General features: G+C 40.1%; 3 protein-coding genes across 3 annotated transcripts; 2 read left to right on the top strand and 1 right to left on the bottom strand.

The window, feature by feature from the left end:
• Window positions 1-114: 114 nt before the first annotated feature.
• On the top strand, window positions 115-4,101 carry M437DRAFT_58064 (TIP120-domain-containing protein; the record flags this gene model as incomplete). The annotated part of the gene is made up of 1 exon (XM_041023327.1): window positions 115-4,101. One exon carries the CDS (start codon window positions 115-117, stop codon window positions 4,099-4,101), a length of 3,987 nt encoding a protein of 1,328 aa, XP_040876146.1.
• A 353-nt stretch (window positions 4,102-4,454) lies between these two features.
• Window positions 4,455-5,618, bottom strand: M437DRAFT_57945 (uncharacterized protein; the record flags this gene model as incomplete). Its single annotated transcript, XM_041023307.1, has 1 exon — window positions 4,455-5,618. The coding sequence occupies one exon, from the start codon at window positions 5,616-5,618 to the stop codon at window positions 4,455-4,457; it is 1,164 nt and encodes a 387-aa protein (XP_040876145.1).
• A 9,426-nt stretch (window positions 5,619-15,044) lies between these two features.
• Window positions 15,045-16,411, top strand: M437DRAFT_58048 (alpha/beta-hydrolase; the record flags this gene model as incomplete). The annotated part of the gene is made up of 3 exons (XM_041023324.1): window positions 15,045-15,262; window positions 15,333-16,083; window positions 16,175-16,411. The coding sequence occupies 3 exons, from the start codon at window positions 15,045-15,047 to the stop codon at window positions 16,409-16,411; spliced, it is 1,206 nt and encodes a 401-aa protein (XP_040876144.1).
• Window positions 16,412-16,577: the final 166 nt, after the last annotated feature.

The raw sequence follows: 16,577 nt of genomic DNA, 5'->3' as shown, positions 1-16,577 counted from the left end.
TCTACATCACTCTTCACCGAACCTCTGCATGAGAGAGCTTTATTAGTCTTTCTCCCCCACTTCAGTACTCCAGCTTAGCCACCTCGTGCGCAGTCCTCTCCATCAACCACCATAATGGCCGCAACGACGGCACCCGCTATTCCTGCTAACCCCACTGCACACCATGTCGCCTCTCTGCTACCCAAGCTGCAGGATGTCGATCCGGATATTCGTTACATGTCGTTGAACGACTTGAACCAAATGCTCACCATTGGCCACCCCACCTTCATCTCTCACGACTACAGCTGCTGCGCACGCGTTGTCGAAGGCCTCCTACATACGCTCAACGATCAAAATGGCGATGTGCAAAACATGGCCATCAAATGCCTCGGTCCTTTCGTCAACAAGGCTCCCGAGAGCATCCTCTGCCCGACCTTCGACAAGATCTCAAACCTCCGCACCGACAATGCTGTTGACAGCTCAGTGCCCGCACTTGCTGTCAGAGCCATGGTCGTTGCCCTACCTCGTCCTGCTCCGGCCGTTCCCCGTTCACAAAAAGTTCAAGAGGCATACTCAGCAGTCAGTCGTGCCTTGATTCCTCGTTTAGTTGGATACACTGTCATTCCTACTGGCAAGAACCTCCCTGCACCTCCCAAAGGCATGATCCAGGTTGAAGTCGAGACTGGAATTGACAGCAACGCTCTGGACGTACTGGTCGAGGTTGCCCGTTGCTTTGGCCCAATGCTGCAAGAAGCCGAGGTGGAAGCTCTACAAAAGGTTACAGCAGAGGTTCTGGAGAACCCTCGATGCAGTACCGTCATGAAGAAGAAGGCTGTCACTGCCCTTTCCGTCCTGGCCCCTTATTTTTCGGATGCGCTTCTGAGCTCGGTTGTGTCACATTCGATTGAGAGTTTGCGCCAGGCTCATCTCACACCAGCTCAGCGTAGGCTGTATCTCACAATCTTCGCCTCTATGGCAAGATCTATTCCTCGCAAATTTGGTCCATACCTCAGGACTCTGGCACCATTTGTTCTGTCACCCCTGAGTGAGCAAGAGTTGGATCAACAGAACGAGGAGGCTGCCGAATCAGATGAAGGCCGTGATCCTCAGGTTGAGGAAGTGCGTGAGGCTGCTCTGCTCGCTCTGGAATCTTTCCTGGCATCATGTAGTCAAGACATGACACCATACATCCCCGAGGTCATTGACTCATGCCTTCGCTTCGCCAAGTACGACCCAAACTATGCCGCTGACGAGGATGATGACATGGAGGGAGCAGAAAGTGATCAGGAGGATGATTTCGACCTTGACGAGGACTTTGAGGAAGAGACTGGCTTCGACGACGAGGACGATGTCAGCTGGAAGGTTCGTCGTGGTGCTGCAAAACTCATCCACACCTTGATAGCCACACGAGGAAGCGGCGACTTACTTGAAAGTGGTGTTCTTTACGAAAAGATTGCACCGGCTCTTTTGTCACGCTTCCAGGAACGTGAAGAGAGTGTGCGTCTTGAAGTCCTGTCTACTCTTGCTTTCCTCGTCAAGAAGACAGGCGAAATCAGCTCTACGCCCAGTCTTCGCAGAATGTCCTCAGCTACTGGACCACCGATCAGCCGCAAGCGCCGTCGGGACAGCAGTTTCTCGAGCGAACGCCCACAGTTCTCCTTGTCCAATGGATACGCCTCTCCTTCAACGCCCCCACCTCAAGGCGGTCCTCAAGTCAGCTTGTCAGCTATCAACCCTCAGATCGTGCAGGGTTCTGCCAAGTTGCTCAAGTCCAGTACTGTCCCGACCAAGCATGCTGTCATCTCTCTGCTCACAGATTTGGTTACTGCTCAACACGGTGGTCTTTCGAAGCGCATTGACCAAGTTATCGACCCTGTTCTTGATGCCATGAAGTCAACCGGTGGCACATCGGGAGGCGCTTCTGTCACAAATAATGCTCTTCGCATTGAGTCTTTGCGCTTGCTGCGTGTTGTTGCTGACACGCACTCCTCCAAGGTCATTGAGCCATATCTTGCGAAGATTATGCCTGCTTTGACTTCTGTCTCAAAGGAGAAATTCAGCAAGGTCTCAAGCGAAGCATTCGACACAATTCAAGTCTACATAAAGGCTCTGACTCCCCCTCGTTCTGCCGGATCCAAGCAGCAGAACGCTACTTACTTGCAGCAAATCTATGAAACTGTCACCCAACGCATTTCAGCGCCCGACACTGATACTGAGGTCCGCCAGAAGGCAGTCCAATCTCTTGGTCTGTTGATCGGTCGTACACCTGGTGCTCAAGGATCAGCCCTGCTTGACCAACAAAGCAGACTGGCTGGTCTGCAGCTTATTAACGACAGACTCCGAAATGAGCTCACTCGTCTGGCTTCTGTCAGAGCCATTGAGACCATTGCCGTCCTTGCTCAGAGCTCCAAAGAGTTTACACCTGAGTGGGTTCGTGAAGTGTCACTCGAATTGGGTGCTCAGCTCCGCAAATCCAGCAGAACCCTGCGCGGAGCCAGTCTTGCTGCTCTGAAGCGTATGGCTGTCAACCCGGCCTGTCGCGAGAATATGGATGACGAGACTGTGCAAAAGACCGTTCAGCTTCTGTTGCCCTTGATTTTGCTGGACCAGGATCTTCACCTCATTGGCCCTGCCCTGGTCATCATCGGTTCCTTCGCCAACGAGAGACCACAATTGGTGCTGAGCGACGAGGTCATCAACGCCTACTGCTTCGTAGCCAAGATGGATCTGAGCGGTGCTGCACTTGACGCATTGCTTGGTTCACTCGAGATCATTGGCAAGAAGGGTGCTGGCAAGAATTTGATGAGATCACTGCTCTCCGAAGTTGGTGTTAATGGCAACCCTGAGCTTGTCGGCCAAGTGATTGGTATCCTTCTTGTCGCTGGAGGAGACTCGGTTGGTGTCACTCTTGCCGACTTCGAGGCTGAATTGAAGTCAACGACCGATGAGAAGCGTAGATGCCTTGCTCTCTATATCCTCGGTGAGGCTGGTTTGCGCATGGGACCCTCATTCCCATATGGACCTGACATGTTTACTTCTTACTTCTCGAACTCTGAGAAAGTCTCTCTTGCTGCAGCCGTCGCTTTGGGTCGTGCTGCTGCCGGCAATGTTTCTAGCTACTTACCTCAGATCCAATCCAGCATGAATCAGGGTAAGCAGTACCTGCTTCTCCACACAATCAAGGAACTGCTGCAGCACACCGCAGCCGAAACAGAGGTCATCAAGTACTCGAAACAGCTTTGGAATAACATCATCACTGCCTCGCAAGTCGAAGACAACAAGGTTGTTGGTGCTGAGTGCATTGGTAGATTGGCAACAATCGATCCCGCTGCATACTTGCCTCAACTGCAAGCATATTTGAGCGATCCTTCACCCACTGTCCGTGGCATGGTCATCTCAGCTCTTCGCTACACCTTCTCGGACACTGATCCTTCTTACGATGTCTACCTGCAACCTAGCATCGTGCCCATGCTCACAACCATGCTCAACGAAGACGACTTGAACAACCGCCGTCTTGCCTTGACGACATTCAACTCTGCCGCCCATAACAAGCCTGATCTGATTTTGCCTCACCTCGACACCTTGCTGCCACTTGCTCTCAAGGAGACTGTCATTAACGCAGATCTCATCCGCGAAGTGTCTATGGGTCCTTTCAAGCACAAGGTTGACGACGGTCTCGAACTTCGCAAGTCTGCATACGAGACCTTGTACGCACTAATGGAGACTGCCTTTGCCCGTATCCCCATCTCTGCATTCTACGATCGTATCCAAGCAGGTGTTGGCGACGAGCACGAAATCAAGATTCTGTGCTGCTTGATGTTGACTAAGCTCGTCACTCTCGCGCCTGAAGAAACTGTCCGTCGTCTTGAAGGACTGGCCACAGCCTTCAGAGCAGTTCTTGCCTTCAAACCCAAAGACACCGCCGTCAAGCAGGAGTTGGAGAAGTTGGGCGAGCACAACAAGGCCATCGCCAAGGTCAGTGTTATCATCAACAAGACTTTCCCCGCCGAGACTACCGCCGAACATGCACGTGCTTGGAATGACTACTGGGAGTGGGCGAGAAAGGACATGGCTACCGTTGTCAAGGCTGCAGAGGATGAACTCAAGGAAAAGGATCGCTAGGAGCCGAGCCTTGATTCCGAAGAGAAACCTTCTGATGAAGCTGTTTAGCAGATGGATAGCTCGGACGACAGTTCATTGTCGAGTGAGTTCGAGGCAATTTATGCGTCTTGGGGATTTCGTCCAGGAGAGACAGAGAGGAGGGAAGTAGATGTGTAACATGAGAGGAAGGATTATTCGGCATGATGAGTGGTTTGCCCTTTTTTCGGGAAGCACGGAGATCACTCTGCAACATGAAGATGCAAACCTTCAAGTGAGGCATCGAAACGAAAAGTAGCTCTCGCAACGTTATCAATGAATTATCACGTTTTATCTTTTAGCCATCAAAAAGCCTTGCTTCTTCTCTCTCTCTCCATCTAAATCCTCACACCAACAATCTCCTCCCAATCCGGCGTAACAACAAACTTACCCCTCACCTGACCTAATCCCATAACCTCTCCACCAAACGCACCTTCTTCTTGCTCCTCTTCTTTACCCTTTGCCCCTGCTACATCACTCTTATCGTTGAACTTTGCAACCACTGCATCTTGCAAGAATTGCACGTCTGTGCCCATACCAACTTGCAAGGAAGTGCCTCCCCAATCTAAAGTTGTTCTGCCGCTGGCGTGAACGCGTAGTTTTCCGACTAGACCAGAGGGGAAGGGTGAGTGCATCTGTCCTGCAGATTCTGGAACTGCTTGTTTTGATTTCGGGGTTGGTTTTGCGGTTGTTGAGGAGGCGTCTACATCGATTGCTGATGCTGATGCTGTGGAGGTTGCGGGGGTTTTCTTGGACAGGGTTGGAGATGAGGGTTCGGGTTTTACGGTTGCGGGGACGAGAGAAGGTAGGATGGGAGGGAATTGGAAGAGGTAGACGCGGTCGGTGCGGCGGTCTGGTGGTGGTTGTGTTGATGAGGTTTGTTCTGTTGGGAGGGAAGTAGCTGCATCTGCACCTTCTGCTAGATCTGCTTGTTCGCCTTCTGCCATGGCGGTATCTCCTTCTGCGTCTTTGTTGGTGGTTGCAGGTTTGGTAACAGGCAAAGAAATCTCTCCCAGTTCTTGACGGATGATTTCGAGATCCATTTGGTGCTGTTCCCATTCACGACGCTCTTCTGCAGTTTGCATTGCTGGTGCTTCGGTGGGTAGAGCGTGTTTTCTTGTTGCGGCGGCTTTTCCTTTTGATTTGCGACGGCTTTCAGGAGAGGCGGATTCTTTGAGAGCGATGTTTTCTGAGAGAGGTGCTGCTGTGATGGAGGATCCTTCGTCTGTGGGTTCGGGCTTGATGGCTAGATCATCGTCGGAGCTGTCTTCCCAGGCTCCCTTCCATCTTCTTTCTGTGCGGACTACTTGGACTTCTTTTGCGCGTGGTTGTTTGCGAGAGAGTTCTGGAGATGCGGTGCGTTCTTTTGTGGTTGCTGTTGCTTCTCCTACTGCAGCAACATGTGCAGATTCGGCGATAGCTGCTTTTGATTTCGAGGCGTCTGCGGCTACTGGCTTTTCTCGTTCGCGATGTTTGACGCGGTTGACGCGGATGGGAGCCATGTTGGCATTGGTGGCTGTCGTGTCTTGCTCATCGTCGCTGAGGAGATTGATAAAGTCGATATCCTTGCGTGGTCCTTCGTCTCCTTCGTCCAGATCCGAGGAAATGTAACCGCCGTCTTCGATGTTGACGTTGCCGTATGAGGGGCCTCCTTCGCTCTTTATGCGAGGACCTCCAGTACTACTGCTTCCACCACCTCCAGATCCGCCAGAATAACCACCTCCACCTCCACCACTGAAGCCACCGCCTACACCTCTCCTTTGTCCGCGGAAGCCAGCATCAGCAGCCACCTGGCCAGCCGAGAATGGACCACTGGCAACCACATCTCGGATAGTTCTCTCGCTGTCACCCATGAATCCACCTCTTGCTTTACCACCGCCTCTTCCCCTTCCTCTGTCGCCTCTGCCTCTTCCAGCTCTCTTTGCATCTCTGAGTGCTGCTCTTGCCTCTTCGGCCTTCTTTGCATTTGCTTCTTTTTGCAGAGCCTCTCTGTCTTCCTTGCTTCTTCTTACTGCCTTGGGTGCAGGCACGATTGGTTTCTTGCCGCGCGAGGACGATGGTGCTGGTGAAGCTGATGCGCCGCCACGGCGGACAGAAGCTACACGTTTGATTGGTGCTGGTGTGGGTGCGGGAGTGGATGCTGCTTCTGCAGTTGAAGCAGGTGCAGTGGTCTCGGGAGCCATGTCTGCGACTGGTGCTGTTGCCGTCATTTGAGCAACAGGTGCCGGTGTGGATGTTTCTGCTAGTGCTGCATCGGGCATGGGTTGATCTGTTGGCGTGAACTCGGCTGCTGTAGCGGCGGCAGCACCTCCTCGTCCTCCTCTACCACCTCTTCCTCTTGTGCCTGTCCCGCGGGCTCTGCCTGTAGCCGTTTTGGGCGGCATCTTGGTGAAATTATGCCCTGTTCTACTACTGAATCGATGGATTTGGCAGTTGAACGAGGCGACCCAGGAAATCCAAGATTGATCTGAGAGTTGCCAGGAGCGAAAATTTAGGCTATGATTGAATGGAATGCGTGTAGAAAAAGAGCCTCTTCATAAATTAAAAAGAAGCTCGCGGACTTTGCGGAGAAGACAGCGCCAAGTGTTATTGCGAAGCCGGAGTAAGCCATTGCTTGGCGGATTTGGTATATAACTGTGCTGTGCGCCAGTAGTCTAAAAAATCAAGTTCCTTTAGCAATTACATCTAGTAGCTAAGCTCTAGAAGGCCTCCTTAGCTAGAGGCGCCCTCTATAGCCCTTAAAAAGAGGAATTATAATAATCGTTATCTTTAACAACGCTAATGTCGTTATGCACCTATTATCTAGCTACTATAAGAGATAACTAATACTATATAGTTATAGAAAAAGGCGTAGCAGCTATTACCTTAGGTATAGCGCGTAACTCATAACTACTTAACATCCTTATAATAGCAAAAATAAAGAGTAACAACTTATTTCTCTATACGCTATAGTTACATTCTTATATAACTATATAAGAAAATGCGTTTACTAAAGGTTATATAATAGATCTAAGTAATTCTTCCGCTAGGAGGAGCTTTACTTAACATAAGAAGAATATCCCTTCTTATAAAAAGACTAGATAGCATAGTATTACTAATATAGTACTTTAGCTTCTTTAAATCTTTTTTAAATCCCCTATTTATATAACTTTCTTACTATCTAATAGATCTATACTAGTAATAAGACCCTATAATTATCTTTATATAGTAATAAGTAAGAGAGTCTATAACTTAAGGCCTAAGAGCTACTTATCTAGCCTTTAACCTTACTAGCGTAAACTAAGACTAGTTACTTAGTTATATCTGCTATCTTAAGGCTTAGTTATAAGCTTAGGCTATAACTTACTCTTACGTTACCCCTATATAGGCCTTAACTAAGAAGATATAATAGGATTCGTAACCTATCCCTTAACTAACTTCTATTATAAGATAAGCTAAGGTCCCTATTTATAACTCTCTTATACTTAAGAAGAAAATAAAGAATAAGAAGATTAATAACTAGATTATTTAAATTAAAAATTAAATTAGCTTATAAAAGCAATTTAATTTTAGATATGCTCTTACTAATATTAAGAAGAACTATCTTATTTCTTCTTACCTTAAAGGCAATTCTTTTAATTACTAGTAAGAAGAACTTATAACTAGCACGTTTAAAGGCTAAATTATAGTAATTAGAAATCGCTATACTAATCTTAACTAGATAGAAACTAAGAAACGACGCTTTAAAAGAATGCGATAAACTACTTTAGTATAGGCGTTTATAAGGAAGTTATAAACCCTTTTATATAAACTTAACTTTGTCTTATCTCTAGAGATTATTATCTATAGGTTTAAGGATAGCCTATAAGAAGATATATAAGATGCTCTAGACATTTAGCTTTATATGCCTATAAATACCTCTTTTAATAAGTATGTTATAAGAGCTATTACTTTTAATAAGGTTTAATTTTAGTAGCACTACTAGAACTATAATAAAAATCTAAATATAACTATTAAATCTCTCGCTATAATAAATAAGAAGAAGAAAGGTAAAGGTAGTAGTAAAGGTAAAGGTAAAGGAAAAGGTAAAAAAGACCCTTTAAAAGTTACTTACTATGCTTATAATAAGCTTAGCTACTATATAAATAAATGCCCTTTAAAAAATAAGTAGGTAAGGTTATAACTAAGGTAACTACCTTACCTTCTAAAGCCTTAGATAATAAAGAGTACCTAGTTGCTAGTATAGATATAAACGTAACTACTAGATCTTTAATAAATAAGAATACTAAATACTTTACTACCCTAGATAGCGGTCTTCTTACGCTATATAGAACTATTAGACCTTATAATAATGTCTATAAGATTACCTTTACTCTTAATACTATAGTATTAGGAATCTATATATTTACTTTAAAAGCTAGAACCTTTTAGAGGAGCTTTATTATCCTTATTATAACTAAATTAATTATTCTACCTAATAGATAGACAATTTAAATATAAGAAGGACTTAAGTTACCTTATTCCTTAAAAGATTAGTCTAGAATCCTTAAAGCTCGACTTATAGATTTTAAAAGATACGATATTATCTTAAGATTATTTTAGTTTATAAGATATAACCCTACTATTAATTAGTAGGTTAGAATAGTATAACTAGTCTATAAAGACACTCTTACTACTTATGTTCTTAAATTATAATCTAAGATCTTTATATAGTAAGACTTAAAGGTTAAGAATAAGTAAGAGCTATTATATGTACTTACTAACCTTATAATAAATAGATAACTTAATATAAGAAGAGCCTCTTTACTACTTATAGTATTACGTGCCTTTTCTAAGCCTAAGTAGAATAGTAAACCTACTATTATAACACTTTTTAACTTTATTATAGTTCTATAATAGTACTAATTAGTATTTAAAGAAGAATTACTAAATAGACTACTAAAGAGGAAAGATATTATCTACTTAATTAATATAGGAGAAGCGAAGCTAACAAACATTTAGGCTTATTTACTAAATCTAATATAGTTATAAAAATAGTAGAAATAGATCGATATGCTATTATAACGAGGCCTTATCTAGGAATCCTCTTTACTATAAAGAAGTCTTATACTATTTATACCTAAACCTAGTAATAAGTAGAGAATATGCATTAATTTTTACGCTCTTAATAAACTTACTAGGAAAAATAGATACCTTCTACCTCTTATATAAGATTACCTTAATATACTTGCTAGAGTAGCTTAGTTTACTAAGCTTAATCTTATCTCTAGTTTCTAGTAACTATTAATAGACCTAGACTCTATTATAAAGACTATATTTAATACCTAGTAAGGAAAGTATAAGTTTCTTATTATGCCTTTTAGCCTCTATAACGCTCCTATAACTTTCTAAACCTTAATAAATAAAGTTTTATATCCTCTTTTAGGCAAGTTAGTTATTATATATCTTAATAACATTCTAATTTACTTAAAAACTAAGGAAGAATATATAAAGCACTTATATAAAGTCTTCTAAGTATTATAACAAGAATAACTCTTTACCTTTACTAAGAAGTATATAGTAGGAGTGTAAGAAGTTAAGTTCTATAGTTATCTTATAACGCTAAACTATATATAACCTATATAAGATAAGGTTAAGGTTATTTATAACTAGCCTACACCTTAAACTACGTAATAAGTCCGTTAATTTCTAGGACTTATAAGTTATTACCGCCACTATATCTATAGCTTTATAAAGCTTATAGCTCTCCTTTCTAACTTATTAAAGGAAGAAGATACTAATCTTCGCGCTATTAAGAAACGTCTAATATAGTAGAACTTATAGTGCACCTATTCTTTTAATAAGTTAAAGGAAAACCTTATAACTAGTCCTATACTAGTTATACTAGATATGTTAAAGCCTTTTTAGATCGAGACTAATGCCTCTAAATAGGTAATTAGATTAGTTCTCTACTAAAATAGCGAAGATAATAAGTTGCATCCTATTATATTTAGTAGTCGTAAGTTAAAAGCTATAGAATTAAATTATCCTATCTATAAGAAAGAAGGTCTTATAATTAAGGAAGCTTTACGCATATAGACTATATATATTTAAAATAGACATAAGATAGTTATTCTAACTAATTATAAAAGTCTAAAGTACTTATAAACTATAAAAACCCCTAGTAAGCGAGTTATAAGGTAGTTTAAGGAGTTTTTTAAGTATAATATTAAGATTCGATATAGGAAAGGATTAGAAGCCATTATCTCTAACGCTATATTGTAGCGCCCTAATTTTATAGGAAATACTCCTATAAATATTATAGAACGTATTAACGCTATACGTTTCTAAGTAGATAAAGAAACTAACTTTATAGAAGTAATAATTACCTTTTAACTATCTAGTACTCTTCTATATAAAGAACGCTTATAAAAGCTAGTATAAGAGAAAGCAATTAACTACGTAGTTATTAATAATAATAGAACACTAGAGTTATAATATATTCTACTAGATAATAAGGGAGTTATACTATATCTTATACTAGAATTTAGGGCAGATTTCCTAGATTATATGCATTATAACTACGGCCATTTTAGCTCTCCTAGCTTACTTAGACATATAGAGTCTAGAGTATAGTAGCCTTCTATTAAAAAGGACATTTAGTACTTTAGTAGGTACTATTCTATTTATTAGATTACTTAGAAAAAGAGTAGTAAGGAGAATAAGACACGCTTCTATTAAGTTAATATAGAGTTATAACTATTCGAACGCTAGGCATTAGACGTTATTAGCTCTATGCCTCCTTCTCTTAGTAGGAAATAGTATGTTATTACTATAATCGATTATATAATAAACTAGCCTATTATAAAAGTAGTTATATCTATAGATAATAAAACTACTACTAAATTTATATATAAGGAAATCTATTACGCATATAGATTACTAAGGGAGATACTATTAGATAATAGTACAAACTTTATATCTAGAGTAGTATAACATCTTTATAATAAGCTTAAAATAAGGCATTAGCTATCTACCCCTTACTATCTACGTATAAATAGTAAAAATAAGAACCTTAATAGTATTCTTAGGTCTATTTTAACTAGAATGTATGTTAGAAATAAAGTTATAATATAGGAAGACTTCCTACTAGAAGTAGTCTTCTATTATAGAACTTAAATGCATTCTAGCATAGGTTTTAGCCTATATTACCTATTATATAGCCGTTATCTACGTATCCCTAAGGACAAGAATTAGCCTCGACCGCTAGATATTACTATTATAGATTATAAGAAGAGACTTATAGTTATTAAATATATAAGGCACCTTATAAATAAGAAGCTCTTATAACAAGCGATCTATATAAAACTTATAAATTCTTAGATACTTAAGAAGTATACTAGACCTACTTTTAAGGAGAACAAGTAAGTTTTATTATAGAACCTAAAACTAACTAAACTCGTTCTAAAATAGACTAGGCCTTATAAAATCCTAAAGGCATATTAGTTAGGCATATATGCTTTATAAATACCTAAAGGAAGAGTGTTATAGCATCTAACTTATAGTAATCGGCTTACAAAAGCTAATTACATAAGTATAATAAGCTTTTAGAACCGTCTAAATCTATTAGTAAAGAAGTTATAAGTTAAACCGACTAGTTTATTAGTGCTTAACGTACTAGACGGCGAAGAATTAGTAGTCCCTAATATTAAGACTTAGTCTACTCTATTAGAAGCTAAGTAGAGAAGACTATAGAACTTTGCCCTAGAATCTAATTATCGTCTAGGTATACGAAGATTCCTAGTAAAAGAGAGAGAAAAGGTTATAAAAACTATAACTAAGGTTAAGGACCTTAAGATCTTTTATAGCGTCTATAAGTTAAGAAGACTAAAAGCTACTAGGAAGTCTAGAAGCTAAGAGGACGCTTAGATGGCTCTAGTAAAGCTTACTATCTAGGAAGCCCTTATAAGAGTAGATAAGTAGTATAAGTAATACTAAGAAGAGGTGTTATAAAAGAAAATCGAAGATAGTAATAAGCTAAGAGATAAATTTAGCTGCTACTAGTAGTAAAAAGCTACTATAATAGAGTCTATAAACATAGAAAAAGACTCGGTACTAATTATAACTACTATAATAGAGATATCTTAACTAGAGAAATTATCTAAAGTAGAAGTAATAGCTATAATAAATATCTTACAGGCCTTTAAGGCTACTAAGAAGAACTAGTATTCCTTATATATAAGAAGAACTCCTATAAAGAAGTTTAGAATATAAATTAGGTAAGGAAATGTTATTTATAAGCTACTTTTAGCTACTAGTTATCTATAATAAGGTAAAAGGCCTAACTATTAGTATAAATTAAAAGGAAAAGAAGATTAGTAATATTCTACTACCTTAAAAAATTATAAAAACTTCCCTATAATAAAGGAAAACCTAAAGTTAACTAAAATTATAGTTACACCCTTATAACTATACCTCTAAGTCCTATAATTAACTTCCTCTATCTTCTAACCCTTTTAGCGCGCTTAACGATATACTACTACTAAATAGTAGTAAGAATCTAAGTAGAAATAACCTACTAGCTAGTATTTCTATATCTAGTATAGTTAAGGACTAACTTATTACTATCTAGACTAAGCTATATAGTAGTAACTAGGTTAAATATGTCCTTAAAGGTAATGTTAGCCTTAGAAATACTACTATTAATAAAGATATTTAAGTTAATGCGTAACTAGTAGCAACTATTAGGATAAGGGATAGTAAAGTTAGTAAAGTCTAGGTTCCTAGCTAGGATATCTATGTCGGTAATAAGGATCTAGCGTTCTTTATAAAGATCTAAGATAAGATAAGCATAGGCTCTTATAGTTATAAAAGGAGGACTAACTATAACTACTATAACACGACTAGAACTAGGTATAATATAAGTTAGAGAAGTAATCTAAGTTATAGAAGGGGCCGGGCAACGATTAGTAACTAGACTTATAAGATTTCCGTTTTAAAAAGAACATATCTTATACCTATTATTAAAGACATAGTTAGTATAGGCTCTACTAAAAAGAGGACTAGTTATAGAAGTTATAGTAACATAATTACTAAAATTGCTATTTCTATCTCTATAACGCTTATAAGCATAATAGCTAGTATAAATAGTATAGTTATATAAAGCATAGGCTATAGTTATAGTAAGGGCGTAAGGTATATTAGTCTTTAACTTACTATCGGTCTTCTTAAAGGTAATTTTATATATAGGAACTAGACTTTAACAGTTATTACGATCTATAAAAGTAGCTATTTCGACACTAAGTCTAATTTATTTATTAGTATCTATAAGGGCTATAGTAGACTTATAGATCTAACGAACGAAGTCTAGGTCTAGTTTCTAAATAATTACGCCTATTATAAAGTTAGAAAAGTAAAACAAGCTTAGAACTAGCTATAACTTACGAATATTAGCAATCTACTTAGCTATATAGTAACTAGAGGGTCCTTCTTTACTAGTAGGCTTACGTAGAGGCTTACTACTACTATTACTACTACGCTTACTAGTTTTAGTAAAAGAACTTATAGAAGGACATATAACTACTACTAACATTATTATAGAAGGGAACTAGAGTAGTAAGAAAGATCTAGGAAAGTTATTATAGAGCGCGTGCGTAGTAGAAGCAAATTATAAGTAATAAGAAAAGGAGATTAGTATATAAGTAATAGGAAGTTACTATAACTAATAAGGAAGGAAAGAATAGTATATAAGAGGTAATGTAATATATAACTATTAAAGAAGAAAGAGGAAGTAGAAGTACTTAAGTAAGTATAAGATACTTAGCTAAGTTAGATATTAATGTTATAGAAAAGGTTTAAACTAGCTAGAAGGTATAGTTTTATACCTAAGATTTTATAAGCTAGTAACTATAATAGGTAGTTATAGGTAACTAAGTATAAAATTAAGAAGTAAGAAAGTTAGAGCATACTTCTTATAATGCTAGCGACTAAAAACACGGAGCGTGCTATCGTTATAGAAGAAGGAGTATATAAGAAAGTAATCTTAGATTATTATAGAATAGTAGAAGAGTAGGCATTAAAGTTGCTACCTAACTAAGTAAAATTAGCTGCTTTAGCTATAATAAGAAATAATTAAGGAACTAAGAGAGATGTATGTTACTATAATAGTAGTTATAGGTAATTAGAAGACTATAATAGCTAGTTAGAGTTAGTAGAGATAAATTTCCTAGCTATAACTAAAGTTATAAGAGGAAAAGCTGCCTCTAGCTATAATAAGCTATGCTACTAAGGCTTCTCTAAAGCCTAACTAATTATTTCCTTTATATTGTTAATTTCTATTAATACTAGTAATAATACTAAAGTAGGTGCTTTAGTCTAAGTAGGGGAGGATGTTATTATAAAGCTAGAGTAAGCTATTGCTTGGCGGATTTAGTATATAACTGTGCTATGCGCTAGTAGTCTAAAAAATCAAGTTCCTTTGGCAATTATATAAGCTTGTTCTTTACTTTGGCAGGCACCCTGTCTTAAGAAGGCGCGACCCAGCTCCGCCGTTGACATCCGTCCCCATCCGAGCATCAACAACAACATACCCTAAACCTTATAGCTTTCCAACAGTACCGTCAATCACACCGCTTGCATCAATTTAGCTCTTAACACTCTCTTCGTATCCTGATGATGATCTCCAGCGCTCGAGCAGTTTTTTGTCTGTTCCCTCACCTGATATCGGATTTCGGACAGAATTTCAACATTGCTGCCGGGACCGAAGTAGACAGATATCCGAGGTTTGCTAGGGTAGATCTTCCACGCGGGGACTCGGGGAACTACATCATCGTCCATGCAATTACAAATGCGAGCGATCGTCACCAGTGTGAGTATACATACATATATATTTCTTTCTAGAAGGCCCAGAAGTTAGGTTCCTATCTCTTTTCGCTACTCTCGGTCAATATCTCAAGCTTCATTCTTGCATCATGGCCAACTATGCTCAAGTGCCCTCTACTGCAAAGGTTCAGCCTAAACCTTTCAAGGTGGAAATCGATGCCAATGACATTCAATCCATGAAACATCTGATCACCCATTCAAAGATTGGTCCCGCAACATATGAGAATCAGCAAACAGACCGTCGCTTCGGTATGAACAGAGACTGGCTCATCAAAGCCAAGAAACACTGGGAAACCACTCATGACTGGTAAGCTCCCTTCTTCCAAACCATCCTTCGAATAAGAAATACCAAAGACTGATACAAACAAACAAAACAGGAGAAGATGCGAAAACCACATCAACTCATTCCCAAACTTTACAATCCCGGTTACTGATCCCGATGGCTCGGACTTCTCCATCCACTTCCTGGCTCTGTTCTCTACGTCTCCCAATGCTATCCCTATCGCCTTTTTCCACGGCTGGCCAGGCAGTGTCCTAGAATTCTTGTCTATGCTTGACTTGATCAAGAAACAATATCCAGATCCTTCGAGCTTGCCTTACCACATCATCGTGCCCTCGCTTCCTGGCTATGCGTTTTCCTCTGCTCCTCCAACAGACAGAGATTTCAAATGCGAACATATCGCACCAGTCATGGATGCAGTCATGCAAGCTCTGGGTTTTGGAGACGGATATATCGCTCAAGGCGGCGACCTCGGCAGTTTCATTTCTCGGCAATTAGGCGTGGAATCCGCCTCTTGCAAAGCCTTCCATCAAAACCTCTACAACCTACCTCCCCCAGCTAACGCAGACTCCCTGCCCATCTCTGAAATCGAGAAAAAAGGTCTGGAAAGAGGAAAAGCATTTAGAGATTCTGGAAGTGCTTATGCTAGAGAGCACGGCACTAGAACTGCTACTATCGGGTTGACGCTGAGTTCCTCACCTTTGGCTCTGTTGTCTTGGATTGGAGAGAAGTTTTTGGAATGGACGGATGAGGATCCGAGTGTTGATGAGATATTGGATTCGGTGTCGTTGTATTGGTTGACGGAGACTTATGCCAGATGCATCTATCCCTATAGATCGGTAAGCCTTGTCCTCTCTAAACCCCCTTCGTTCTCGTTTCTGCACTTTGCTAACACTTTTTGCTCATCTACAGATGTTCGCATCCCAATCTGGACCTAAGTCTACACCACGCTTTGCAAAGGCCTCCAACAAGCCCCAAGGTTATTCCTACTTCCCTCAGGAGCTCTATCCTACACCAGTGTCTTGGGTCAAGGAGGGTGGCAACTTTGTCCATACCGCTAGTCATGAGCGAGGAGGCCATTTTGCTGCTATGGAGAAACCTGCAGACCTTTGGGGTGATGTGGAGGCGTTTGTGGAAAGGGCTTGGGTCAAGAAGGATGGTGGAAGTAAGATCTAGTGTCGAGACTAGGTAGTCCAATGTAGGAATGGAGTTTGTTGTCTTTTGATTTGATGAGCAATGTGTGTAATTATGTTCTTTGTCTAGAGTAATGTTTCTCGGGCTATCGTGCAGACAGCAAGTCTTGGATGCCTATGTACAGAGCAATGTCGTGTTGGTGGCCATT

Source organism: Aureobasidium melanogenum (assembly GCF_000721775.1).
Source record: "Aureobasidium melanogenum CBS 110374 unplaced genomic scaffold scaffold_27, whole genome shotgun sequence".
Taxonomy (NCBI): domain Eukaryota; kingdom Fungi; phylum Ascomycota; class Dothideomycetes; order Dothideales; family Saccotheciaceae; genus Aureobasidium; species Aureobasidium melanogenum.
The sequence above is the reverse complement of the archived record's forward strand: the minus strand, read 5'-3'. Positions and strand labels throughout refer to the sequence as shown.